Here is a 12,698-nt window from a genome sequence, read left to right as displayed (position 1 = left end):
CCAATAATTGTTTTCAGCAGTGCCGTCATAGAGCCCAGTCACGGAGTTTCCTGATGTGCATGGACAGGCCATTCCAGCAGGCATCACCAGATGATGATCTGAAGCAGGAACTCTGGAGCTGATGGTGAGGCGTGTAGAAGGAGAGATACTGAGGTTCATCATAGTCACGCGCACTAGGAATGTCCCACAGTCAGCCACTGATGTATGCTGAGTCCATAGATTGCACTGAGGGGAAACATTGCATTCCTGTGGTGGCCACAGTGACCAAAGGTTTAGTGAGGTGATGGTGGAGTAGTGGTAATGTCACTGGACTAGTAATCCAGAGGCCCAGGCTTGGGGACATGGGTTCAAGTCTCACCATGACAGCTGGTCTAATTTTTAAAAAAAGTTCTGGAATTGAGAGCTAGCCTCAGTAATAGTGACCATGAAACTATCGCCGTAAAAATCCACCTGGTTCACTAATGCCCTTTAGGGACAGAAATCTGCTGCCCTTACCTGGCCCCCCACATGTGACTCCAGACCCACAGCAAAGTGGTTGACTCTTAACTGCCCTCTGAAATTGCCATCGCTCAGTAGGCTAAGGGCAATTAGGAATGGGCAAAAAATGTTGACCTTGCTAGTGATGCCCAAATACAGTGAAAGAATAAATGAGCACGTACTGCCAGTACCCCCCTGGAGATTGTAGTCGAGGGAAATGCCCTGTGGGAGCCACTGACTCTCCCCGCAGAAAATTTGGTGCAGACAGAGGATAGGCCCTGCGGGATGCTTGTATGCCTGAGCTGTTCAGTGTGTAGACCCTCTGACTAATTGGATGCAGCTAACATCCCCATAAAAGCTGAGAATGCTCCAGCAAAAGTTGGAAATTGAAAGCTGCAGCTGTGTGTTTTCAACAGCTGTGCACATAAAACCACTCTGAAACTCTTGCCCCTCACAGCCTGCGTGCAAGGTAGATGCACAGGGGAGTGGCATAAATGGGGTAAGGTGCTGCCCACTTTATACAAATGATCGACCCCTGGGATTTGTGGCAAGGCCAAGGCAGACTCCTGTCCTGGAAGTGCTTCCCTGATGTAAACCAGTGCCGGTGAGAGCCTCCTGGAATTTCAGACACATCTTAACTTTGTGGTCACATTGATGCTCATTGTTAGATTTGTGCTGCTGACAGTGTTCCATGCCAAAATCCTGTCTTAAAAGACAGTCTCAGGGAGACAGAAACCATTAGTATTTTTTCTGTTTGTAGACAATGAGAAAGGCAGTCAAGGACTTGAACAACTGGATAGAACCTGCACTGTATCTCGACAGATGCAGAGAGCTGTGTTTTTTTCTGAAACTTGTATGGAACTGGCTAGCTGCAAGTCTCTGATCAATGGAGCAGATGTGAATGTTGTACAGTCTAACAGGCAGTTCATAGGTCTTTCTTTCTTTCCTGCCAGACTGTTGCAGGACTGTGAAAGCAACTAAGCAGAAAATCAGATCCCACTCATCTCCTGTGTTGACAGATGTTGATCCCATTTAGATTCAAATAATAATTTAATAAAAAGCAATTTGCTTGATAATATGCCAGATAAGTTAGTGTACCATGACTCTTTAATCCACAAATAATTTCAGGATAAATTCACTCATCTAACCACTTACTCAGTAAAATTCTTGGAACTGACAGGAGAAAATCATTTTTAAAAAAAACAAAGCCTACCAGAAACATTATAGAAGTATGAATGTGAAATAACATTCAGCACTTATTTGGAATTTTTTCATAACCCTTACTTTCCAAAGATGAATTTATTTATGGTGAGTGCAGGATTGTTGCCTGACTCCATTTGGTTTTCATTAGATTTGACTTACATGTCTTATTTTTTGCATTCACATTGTAGAGGATCCAATCTCTCGATTTCCCTCAACAGATGAGGAAGGAAAGAGAATGCAGAGGCTTATTCCATGAACTGCGTGTCTGAATCTCCCTGTTATGCTGCCTTAGGATATCCACCTAGCTTTCATTATGTTAGCTTTGGCTGAACAGTCAGGGAGCTCTTACTTGTGGAGCCCTTGGCTGGGATTTTTCCGGACCCAGCGGGAAAGGAGGAGGAGGAGCCAGAAGGGGGTGGCGAAAGCCCTCCTGCTCTGGCCAGCACTTGCAGTAAAATCTCATGCTGGCTGGGTAGATAGGGTTGGTCGATCACTCAACGGCCGCTGGAAGAATGTTCTGGCGCAACGTTTAAAAGGCCCGAGCACTGATCCAAACAGCCTTTACCTCAGCAATCCACCCTGCAAACATTCCGACAAGCCTAAGGCCTGTGAGGAGCCAGCGACCCCCTTACCTCACCTCACCTCACCTCAGGTTCCTCTGCAGTGAGGCCCCTGTCAGGAGCACGATCTCCTCATGGGGACCTCGACCCCAAATCGTTGGCTGCCCAACTCCTTTAAAACTTCACTACAGGGCTGCCGAGTGCATCAATAACAACAGCCGCCCTCTGAAACAGCTGAGGTGGCAAGCCCCCGTGTCTCCTGCGCTCCTACTGTCAAATGAGGAAGGGCCTATAAACCGGATTCGATTGCCCCCTTAGCAAGCTCAAGTGCCTCTCCATCGCTGATTTTGAAAACACGACCGGCATCCCCACACAGCTTGCTGTCCGCCACTCCTAAAATTGGGGGCCTGGATGTTGGGGCCTAACTCTATGCCATCTCGTGCAACGATATGTTGCCCCCCCCACCACCTCCATTGCCACCCATTTTGGCACTGTAAGGTCTGGCCCTCCTTGAATATACCATGAAGGTTTTCTTTTCCACATATCCCATGACTGAAGAACCTTAAGGAGCATTCAGGTGTAAAAAAAACACTCGCTTAAGAAGTTAAGCTAATTTATTTACACCATTTTGAATATCAAATTACCTGTTCAGAAAAGAAAAGGTTTTGTTGTTCAGTGCCTGTAGTCAGGTATACAGATGGCTGGTAAACTGCACTTGCAAAGCCAGTTTAAAATTAGTCACTGGATAGTGTGTGAAATCAGCTCAAGCATATCTCTTTCTCTGCTTCTTGCAAAGAGCCAACTGGCTTTTTCTTGGTATCTCCTCCATTGAGCACAGTTAAGATTAAGAATTCAGCAAACCAGCAGCACAGGAAGAATAAAAGCAAAATACTGCAGATGCTGGAAATCTGAAATAAAAACGGGAAGTGCTGGAAAAGCTCAGCAGGCCTGACAGCATCTGTGGAGAGAGAAACAGAGTTAATGTTTTGAGTTAAATATGACTTCTTCTCTGCATATGCAGAGTGACATTTTCTGACACCATTATGTTGTCACTAGATTTACTTACCAATTCATATGGTTAAGCTACACAAACAATTGCCCTTAAGCCTGCTTCGGTAATGATTAATAACTTTTTGTGATTTTTGCAACTCATTTCAGTAGAATCCCTTTGAAACAATGATTAGTGAAATGATCATTATGAGATTTTAGGATGACCCCATTGGTACATTAATTTTATGTCAACATTTCTGTTCTGTTTCTCCAAGCTCTGCTTTACAAATTATGTGTTGGGTTTCAGAGTGCTGCTTGCTTTCCTTGGCTTCACATTGACGATAAGGAATTTGGATCATATTCTGAAAATATCATTTTTTAAAAATTCTGCCCTTTTGTGTTAAAAGTTTGAGAATTTAGAATTTGGTCTTGAATCAAGTTTTGAAAAGTGACCTGCAGCGAGTTACATATTGCCCGAGGGTTTATTGGACACATTATTGATCTATATTTAGCATGTTCCTCACTGACTTGTTGTCAATGGGCCAACCACTGCCATGTTTGAGAGTAGTGCACTACACTATGGAGTGATGGAACATGGTTCTGTGCCTTTGATTCCTCACATAGAGAGCCCCTGAGTAGAGCACTCCACTGTGACCAAGAAATAAGGACTAATTCTGGCACCAATATTAGGTCTGGTCAGTAGTGAATTATGGATGTGAAGCTTGAAACATCAGGAAAGAGAAAGAAAAGAAAATCAACAGATTCAAAATGTGGTGCTTAAGAAGGGTCCTAAGGGTAAGCTGGGTGGAGAAGGGAATGAATGAAGAAGTACTGACTGAGGCCGGAAGAACAAGGGAACTCATTCATCAAAAGAAGGCAAATGGAGTTCTTTGGACAGGTTATCCATGCAGAAGGGTTGGAGCCTAATCACCCACTGGAAGGATTAACGGAGGAAGAGCAAGAGGCTGACAGTGAAGGAAGTAGTTAGGCAACATTAAAGATTGGCTTAACCAGAACTACAACAATGAGGTCGTCCACTGTTGCTATGATCAGAAAGTTTGGAAGACCATGTTGCCTACACCACTCGACATGGCACTTTGATGATAGGACCAATATTTAATGGTTCCATTTTAACAGAGCCCTTTAACTTGTTGCATAAATATTGGTCCCCACTTCTTCATTATAGCCCCTTATTTTGTTCTGTGCTGGAGAGTTGGGAACAGATTAGAACCGGCACCGAAACCCAATTTAGTCAACGTCCCACAGTGGGACAGGTCAAGGACAGAGACACAGCTAGATGCTCGGGAACAGAAAATCTGCTGAGGGTCACAGGTGAAGAGGAGGTTGACTGGAATAACACTAACTGCAAGAATATTATAACTTCATATGAAAAACATACAATACAAGATGGAGCAGCATGACCTCACAGTTCACCGATTCTTATGTTGCCAGGCATATCCCCAGAATATTTCCCTGAAACCTTATGTAGTTATGTAAAGAAGTCCAGTATCATAGAGAGAACATGTAGATGAGGGTGGAACTCAGCAAACCAGCACATACTTTAATAATTCACTCATTATTTAATGACGAACAGATGCTATTCGTTTGGTCTGGTATATACACCTCACACTGTGATTTTTCTTATTTATTGAGAGACGATTACTTACAGATGGAATATTTCCTGGCCCTTGAATATTAAAACTCCAACAGTGTGCTTGTTTTCCATTATTTTCAGCCCTGTTTATCATTTTCGTGATTCAAGAGTTTTGTACTTTTGCAGACGTTGGCGTTTTTTGAACCACAGATAACAAATTTTGAAATTGTTTTGTCTGAATTGATAATCATCTTTGAAGTTGTTGGCTGCAATCAGCACTGTCTGTCCACCAGTTTCCAAACAAATAAGGCCAGCTACAGCTTGGCCAAATGTCTGTACCACGTGGCATTAGCAATCATGTGCAATGCTCTCTAAAAGCTTTGAATGGCTGTGCATTCTGCAACCCCACCCCCGCTGCTACTTTCTAACTTTCTTTGATTCAGAGCGATCTCGGAAGAAAATGTAACTCCTAAGGACTGTTTAAGTTGCCGAAATACGAAGGCAATTAAGTCATTTGGTACATTTTTGAAAAATGATTAATTTGTACTGGCAGAAAGGAACAAAACATTGAAAGGCAACTAGATGTAAAAATATCTTGCTGTTGGTGCAGTGTTTCATATATTTTAATGCTTGTTTGATTCAGTTATTGCTTCTATAAGTATAATTTAGATGGGAAGAAAGAAGCAAAAAGAGTTTTTAGATTTAGACTTAATTACGTCATTTTTTTCTCTACGGAAACTTTCAGACCTCAAGGTAAACTATGTAGAAAAGAAAGATATAACTTGCATTTATATTGTGCTTTGCACCTTGCTGTGCACAAATTGACTGCTGTGTTTCAGTGACTACACTTCAAAAGTACTTCATTGATGATAAAGCACTTTGCGATGTCCCGAGATCGTGAGAGGTGCTATATAGATGCAAGTCTGTCTGTCTTTCTTCTTTACTCCCATTCTTTCCCTGTACTTGTACCTTGTGGAATTCTGTATCTCTCTGTTCTTCCCTTTCTCCTTACTGGAGTGTAAACAAGGTTTCTGTCATTTGCAGTGGGCTATCAGACAAAGTAAAGGGCCTGACAGATTGGTGATACACAACGATATAGGACCTCACACACAAAATACTCTTCCAATTAGTGCGTTAGAATGCAATCCATCAGAGTATAATATAATATATGGAGATAAATAATTCAAATTCTGCTTTTTGTAGGAAAATGAATCATGATCTGTTTTGATCTAATTGATGACACAGATTCTAATAAAGCTGTAATAAAGGTAACCAGTTCAGTCATATTGAAACGATAATTTAATGTGGCCATGATTTTACTATTAAGTACACCACTAGATTCAGATCCCATCGAATCTGTTTTCAAGCCTTTTATCTTTTCTGCAGCACAGACTGGAAGATCTACAAATTGAGGAGGACAAAGTAAACCATCTGATCAAATCCAACGGTAAACTACAAGCACAAAGAGAAGAGGTGAGGCCGTCACTCAAAGATAAGTGTGACTTCCTTTGACTCCCAGTTAGAAATCCAGTTCTTAAAGGAACAGGAAAATACTCAGCAGATCTGGCAGCATCTGTGGAGAGAGAAAGAGTTAACATTTCAAACCAAATGACTCATCTTCAGAACAATGCTGAACTCGAAACGTTAACTCTGTTTCTCTCTCCACAGATGTTGCCAGGCCTGCTGAGTTTTTCCATCATTTTCTGTTTTTATTTCAGATTTCCAGCATCCACAGTATTTTGTTCTTATGTCAAATGGGCAGCCTTGCTTTGAATAGGTCAAGGCGATAGGCAAGTCTATTGCCACACCCTCTCTCAAGATTTACGTATGTCTATTCCTGTTTGAGGATATAATTTGATTTCAAAGTGGAAGCAAGACATTGTGAAACTGTGAATAGTCAGTAAGTTAATTGTCCAAGACCGATTATGACAAAGATTGCACATGTACACTTTTTACAGAACATTCTCTGACAACCAACGTAATGTTCCTCATTCCCGCAGTAATAAATAAACCTTGTAAAGCAATTACACACCCCAGGATGAAATTATTCTAAATGCAAGAGGAATGTGTTAAATGAAAGTTTGTTTGCCTCTCATTTTCAGTGTATTTTCACACACGGTTCAACCTATTTGAAGAATAGAAATATGGTGGGACATTTCCCCTTGCCCCTCCTGAGTTTGCTAGATGATTGAACTTGTCAATAAGTGCGTTTAGAACCTTTTACAATTTTATTGTCAATAGTAAACGTGAGAAATATTCTTAAACATGTACAGATAAAGATTAATGAGGTGCAGATTAGTTTTATAGTCCAGGTTAAAGATATAATGAGGCACAGGTAATTTATATAGCAAGATACACGTTACTTATGTGCTTAGAGACAAGTTAATTAAGGGGCAAGATAAAAGATAATTATGTAGCAAGGATCACATTAGTAATAAGACATTCAGGTTAATTTTGTAGTGACATACAGGTTAGCTATGTAGTGAAATACAAATTAGTTATGCAGTGAGATACAGCCTAATTATCTTATTAATGGCACATTAATTATGTAGTTCTACATGTTACTTTTGTCATGAAGGATGAATGGAGGGACAATTGTTTAATTTATTTCATCAAGGCACAATATATTCTAACAGTTTTTGCTTCAAAATTTGGCAGTATGAATATTGGAGAACAACGACCAACGTGCTGTTTAATGATTTCACTGGAAATGTCATAAATTGCCCTCCTGTGTTTAAGGCACTGGCTGCTGCACTGAGGGTAAGGAGTCTGCGATTCAAAGAAAGCCTTCACAGTAACTGATCTTAGTGAGTTGTGGTAGTTTTACATTTGACTTGAGGCCAATCAAGTGAGCCCTGGAATTGGGGAAACCCATATGAGTCTCACTCAAAAGAAAAAGGGCCTTGAAAATGGGGATAACACATAGCAGACAGAATTGTCGACACCATTGGCAGCAGTGTCTTCAGCCATCTAGACCCCGTGGTCTAAAATTCCTTTCCTGGTGTTCATCATATATTTCTCTCTGCTTTTCCAAAATTCTTCTCAGAAGTGGCTCTGTCACTTAAGCCTTCTACCACCCAAACTCTCTCCCTAACTTGGCATTCTTTTCTTTTTACCCTTTTGTCAGTAAGGAACAAAGTTATAAAAACAAAAAACTACTGTGGATGCTGGAAATCCAAAACAAAAACAGAATTACCTGGAAAAACTCAGCAGGTCTGGCAGCATCGGTGGAGAAGAAAAGAGTTGACATTTCGAGTCCTCATGACCCTTCAGCAGAACTGAGTATAGTTAGGAGAGGGGTGAAATATAAGCTGGTTTAAGGTGGTGGTGGTGGTGGTGGGGGGGTGGGGGTGGAGAAGTTGAGGGTGGGGTGATTCTAGGGACAAGCAAGCAGTGATAGGAGCAGATAATCAAAAGATGTCACAGACAAAAGGATCAAAGAGGTGTTGAAGGTGGTGATATTATCTAAGAAAATGTGCTAATTAAGAATGGATGGCAGGACACTCAAGGTACAGCTCTAGTGGGGGTGGGGTGGAAAGACTAACAAGTTATTAGTTGTAGATTTAAAAATAATGGAAATAGGTGGGAAAAGAAAAATCTATATAAATTTTTGAAAAAAACAAAAGGGAGGGGGAAGAAACGGGGTGGGGATGGGGGGAGGGAGTTTAAGATCTAAAGTTGTTGAATTCAGTATTCAGCCCAGAAGGCTGTAAAGTGCCTAGTCGGAAGATGAGGTGCTGTTCCTCCAGTTTGCGTTGGGCTTCACTGGAACAATGCAGCAAGCCAAGGATGGACATGTGGGCAAGAGAGCAGGGAGGAGTGTTAAAATGGCAAAATGGAACAAAGTTACATGTATACAGCACCTTTCTTGACCTCAGGGCATGCCGAAGTTGTTTTGCTGCCAGTGAAGCACTTTTGAAGTGTAGCCACTGTTGTAATGTAGGAAGCGAGGCAGCCAATTTGTGCACAGCAAGCTCCAGCAGCAATGAACCAGATAACACGTTTTAATGTGGTGGTTTGAGGAGTAAATATTAGCCAGGACAGCATGAAGAGCATCTCTGCTCATCTTCAAAATCGTGGCATTGGATTTTTTTATGTGCATCTGAGAGTGCATCAGTTTACCTTCTCATCTGAAAGACAGCATTTCTGACAGTGCAGTGCTGTGCATTGGAATGTCAACCTGGATTAACTGCTAAATTGCTCAGTGTGAATTTGAAGCCACAACTTTCTTATTCAGGGACAAGAGTACTGCCAACTTAACCACATGACTTGTAAAGTGCTTTGGAAAGCGGGCTTGTACATTAAAGGTATCGCATAAATGCAGCCTGGTATAGGATTGCAAATTGAAATTAGTGACTAATTACAGTTGTACAAACTCTGAGATTCTTTGGCCTGTGCATATTACAGCAGACCTAGCTGTGAATAAGCTGTATTTTTTCCCCCTGCGCAGAAATAATAGATAATGAATTAAAGCAAAGTACGATTAAACTGACTTCTACAGCCAATTAGCACAGATCATTATAAATATAAACTACCACACAAACACATGGGAGTTATGGTTTTAGCAAATTAACAGCCACTAAAGCAATGATCATTAAAACCATGTTCCATGGCATTTATAATTGAATTGCCAGACCAGTGATGATTAAAACTGGCAAGTCGGCCAGACAAACATTGGTTGAGCTTCCAAAAATAGCACACAGTTGCAAATGGGAGCCAAGATTTTGAAAGTAGATCCCATTGTGTTGTGTTGATCAATTTCCTTTAGCTTCATTGATGCAGTTCACTGGAGCTCCAGTCTGCTGTCCAGGGGGATAGAAAGCAGTCAGGTTCACAGTCCAATAAAAAGAAATAAGTGCAAATGCAGAAATCTGAACTAAAACCAGGAAACACTAGAGCTAAACAATAGGTTCAGCATAATCTTTAAAGAGAGAAGACATGTTATCGTTCTCAGACTAGATCTGTACAGAGCGCGGAGCTGAAAATATGTTTGGTCAGCTTACAGTGGGCTGTCTTCTACGTTGGGAAGTGCCCTTTCTATGATGAGTGGAACCATAGATTAGGTGACAACTTTCCAAAGCATCAGTGTTCTGTCTGCATATATGGTTGGCACTTTATCCCCCTTCCATATAAATATTCAGCAGGACACCAGGGAGAAACTTCCGTTTGAAATGGTGCTGTGGGATGTTTTCTGGGCCCATGCTACGATGCTAGAATCTGCTTGTAGGGGTAAAAAGAAGGAAGAAGACTTGCATTTATATGGTGCCTTTTACGATCTTCCAATCTATCAAAGTGCTAACATGAAGCACAGTGAAGTGTATTCACTGTTGTAATGTAGGAGTCAAGTAAATAAGGCTGTTTAGTTTAAAATGAGGGCTCCATCCTTTGCTCAGTATATTAGTTTTTGGGCAACATGTTCCAGTCCTGCTTACTTAAGGAAAATCCTCACCAAAGGCTTTACAGAAATCAGTGGCTATAGGTCATGAAGCATTTTAACAGATGATTAACTGACTAGAATATATGTGGTTTTGGTTTCATGTCACTTAGATTTGCGGTGATATGAATGGGTTGGAAGAGCTGGTTATTTGTTTCTGTAATGCATAGTAATTGAGGTTGCTGGTAACAATATTTAATGTTGTAACCGTAATTTTGATGAATGGTACAACAACAACTTGCATTTATATAGCACCTTTAACATTGAAAAATGTCCCAAGGTGCATCATAGAGCTGAAAGCAGACAAAAGTAGTAAGACCTTTGAACTCCCTTTAAGCTCCTGGATTCCCTCCCTAAACCTCTCAATCTCAACCTCAATCTCTCTTTCTTCCTTGAAGACACTTCTTCAAACCTACCTCTTTAATCAAACTTTTGATAATTTTCCCTAATATCATCTTATGTGGCTTGAGGTCAGATTTCGCATAATAATGCTCCTGTAAAAGCCCTTGCGATTTTATTTTGTTAAAGGTGTGATAATACAAGCTGTAGTTATATAAACGCAGGGAGCCAATTACAAGTCCTTGGTCCATGTTGGTCTCCAGCTAAAAGTCCATCTTGGTTCACCCACCAGAAACTGAGTGTCCACAGAACAGTGAAGCCCAGCACACCTATACAACCCAGATTGCAAAATAATTGATCAACTGAATAGATGGTTCCAGTCTTAGTGACGTTTGGTGTTAGAGATGAGGGTGGTACAGGCAGGCAACAGGGGGTTAAGGAGATAGTTATGGAAAAAAGAATCTGTGGGGTTATCTTTGCCTTCCAGGATGATCCTGGGATAGTGAATAGTTTTGGCAGAGGAGAGCTAGGCCCTATTGTGCTTAATGGACCGAAGTGAGATGCATTGCCATCTGGCGCAAGCTTAATTTTGTCTGGAACAAAGATTCCAACGCTGCTTCAGATAAGCTCAGTAGATTTCCACCTGTCCTCATTATGCATGCTTGATTGAGAGCCCAGACCAATAAAATCATTACTCAGCAGGAATCTGTTTGACAAGTGAAGTGCATTGCTTAACTTTGCTTTATTGACATCTTTAAGTGATTATAATAGGTTGTTCATTATGTCATCTCTTATGTCAACGTCTCAATGTTTATTTGGACAAGATTAAGAGGTGCGAAGTGTTTGAAGCCTCTGTTGTTGATACTTTAATGGTCAGTCTGATTCACACTTTTATAGGGTTGTAGGAACAGCAGTTATTTTCAAAGAACGTTTCTGAATGGATGTTTTTTTCCCCCAGTAATTATACACTTGCCATGTTGGTTATATGTCTCATTGGTTATATATATATTGCATACAGAGTGGATGGGCATGGAAGGGGCTTGGGTTGGCATTAAATTGGCATGGAAAGTATGAAGGGCAATGGAAAGTGGCTGGGGCACATGAATTGGCATTGGGTTTGGCAGGGAGGGTATGACGGGCCATGAAGAATGGTGGCAGCATGAGCTGGCAATGACTTGGCATGGAGAGTATGAGGGGGGCATGGTGAGTGGGTGGGGGTGGGAGGGTGGTGAGGTGGTTTGAGGGGTGAAGGCTAAAGGGTCTACCTGCTTTTATTACAACTAGGACAAAGTCCCAGAGAACTGAGGTGGGCCTTCTAAACAGCCTGCCTAGGCACTCTCCCACCTCCATGGCCACCTAGGAACTGCTTCCAGGGTTGGCGGGTCTGATTCTATCCCACACCCTGCCTCCCCACCCCACCGTGCAAAGATTGGGTGCTTTGAACCAAGGCGGGTGTGCTGAGTCGGGAAATCTCCTGACTCGAGGCAACTGTCTCGGTAGCGAAAATCTGACTCTTCATGTCTGCATTTAGCTGTATTCTCATTGAATGTAAATATCCCTTTAAATGACATAGTGACTGAACAGAGAACCATGTGTTCAGATATTACTCTTTCATTTCTTGGAAGTAAAAGTAATTTCAAATCAACAGTTTGATCTGAATGCAAGATAAAACCACTGCTTTAGATGATTAAACATCAAAACAATGTTGTGGCTCTCCAGGGAATGCTTGGTTACTCCTTTACCAGCAATCTAATTAGGGAAGTGAAGCGGAGATCCTTGGCTCTCAGAAACACTCACTGTATTTGGGTTTGACCTTAGGTACGGTGTGAATATTATCTGGGTTTACCTTTGCACCATAAATCGGAAGGAGACAGGTGACCTGCGGGAGCCAGATTTGGCCTTAACCATTTCTGATAACTGTTTTAATTCAATCATATTGCGCACATGAGCCAAGTATTTGTATGATGGCCAATTCTACCTGGCGTTGTTGCTAACTCTGAGCTTCACTAGCAGTGAGTCAAGTTTGGAAAACTGGGTCTTTAGTGTTAAATCTCCAGCCCATGAATCCGTCTAATGAGGTTTTGCCACTGGGAATAAAATC

General features: G+C 41.5%; 1 protein-coding gene across 8 annotated transcripts in view; it reads left to right on the top strand.

The window, feature by feature from the left end:
- LOC144699643 (putative uncharacterized protein MYH16) overlaps positions 1-12,698 on the top strand; it is a 298,882-nt gene that overhangs the window by 153,420 nt on the left and 132,764 nt on the right. For 6 of the 8 annotated variants that reach the window (XM_078570735.1, XM_078570736.1, XM_078570732.1 and 3 more), the window contains one exon: positions 6,211-6,297. The exons of 1 other annotated variant lie outside the window; for it this stretch is intronic. In XM_078570735.1, the coding sequence (XP_078426861.1) occupies positions 6,211-6,297 (87 nt within the window). The remainder of the gene's footprint in view (positions 1-6,210; positions 6,298-12,698) is intronic. One more of the 8 variants, XM_078570741.1, reaches the window with a different exon arrangement.

Source organism: Cetorhinus maximus, chromosome 24 (genome assembly GCF_964194155.1).
Source record: "Cetorhinus maximus chromosome 24, sCetMax3.hap1.1, whole genome shotgun sequence".
Classification (NCBI taxonomy): Eukaryota; Metazoa; Chordata; class Chondrichthyes; order Lamniformes; family Cetorhinidae; genus Cetorhinus; species Cetorhinus maximus.
Note: the sequence above shows the minus strand (reverse complement) of the source record. Positions and strands in the feature narration are given on the sequence as shown.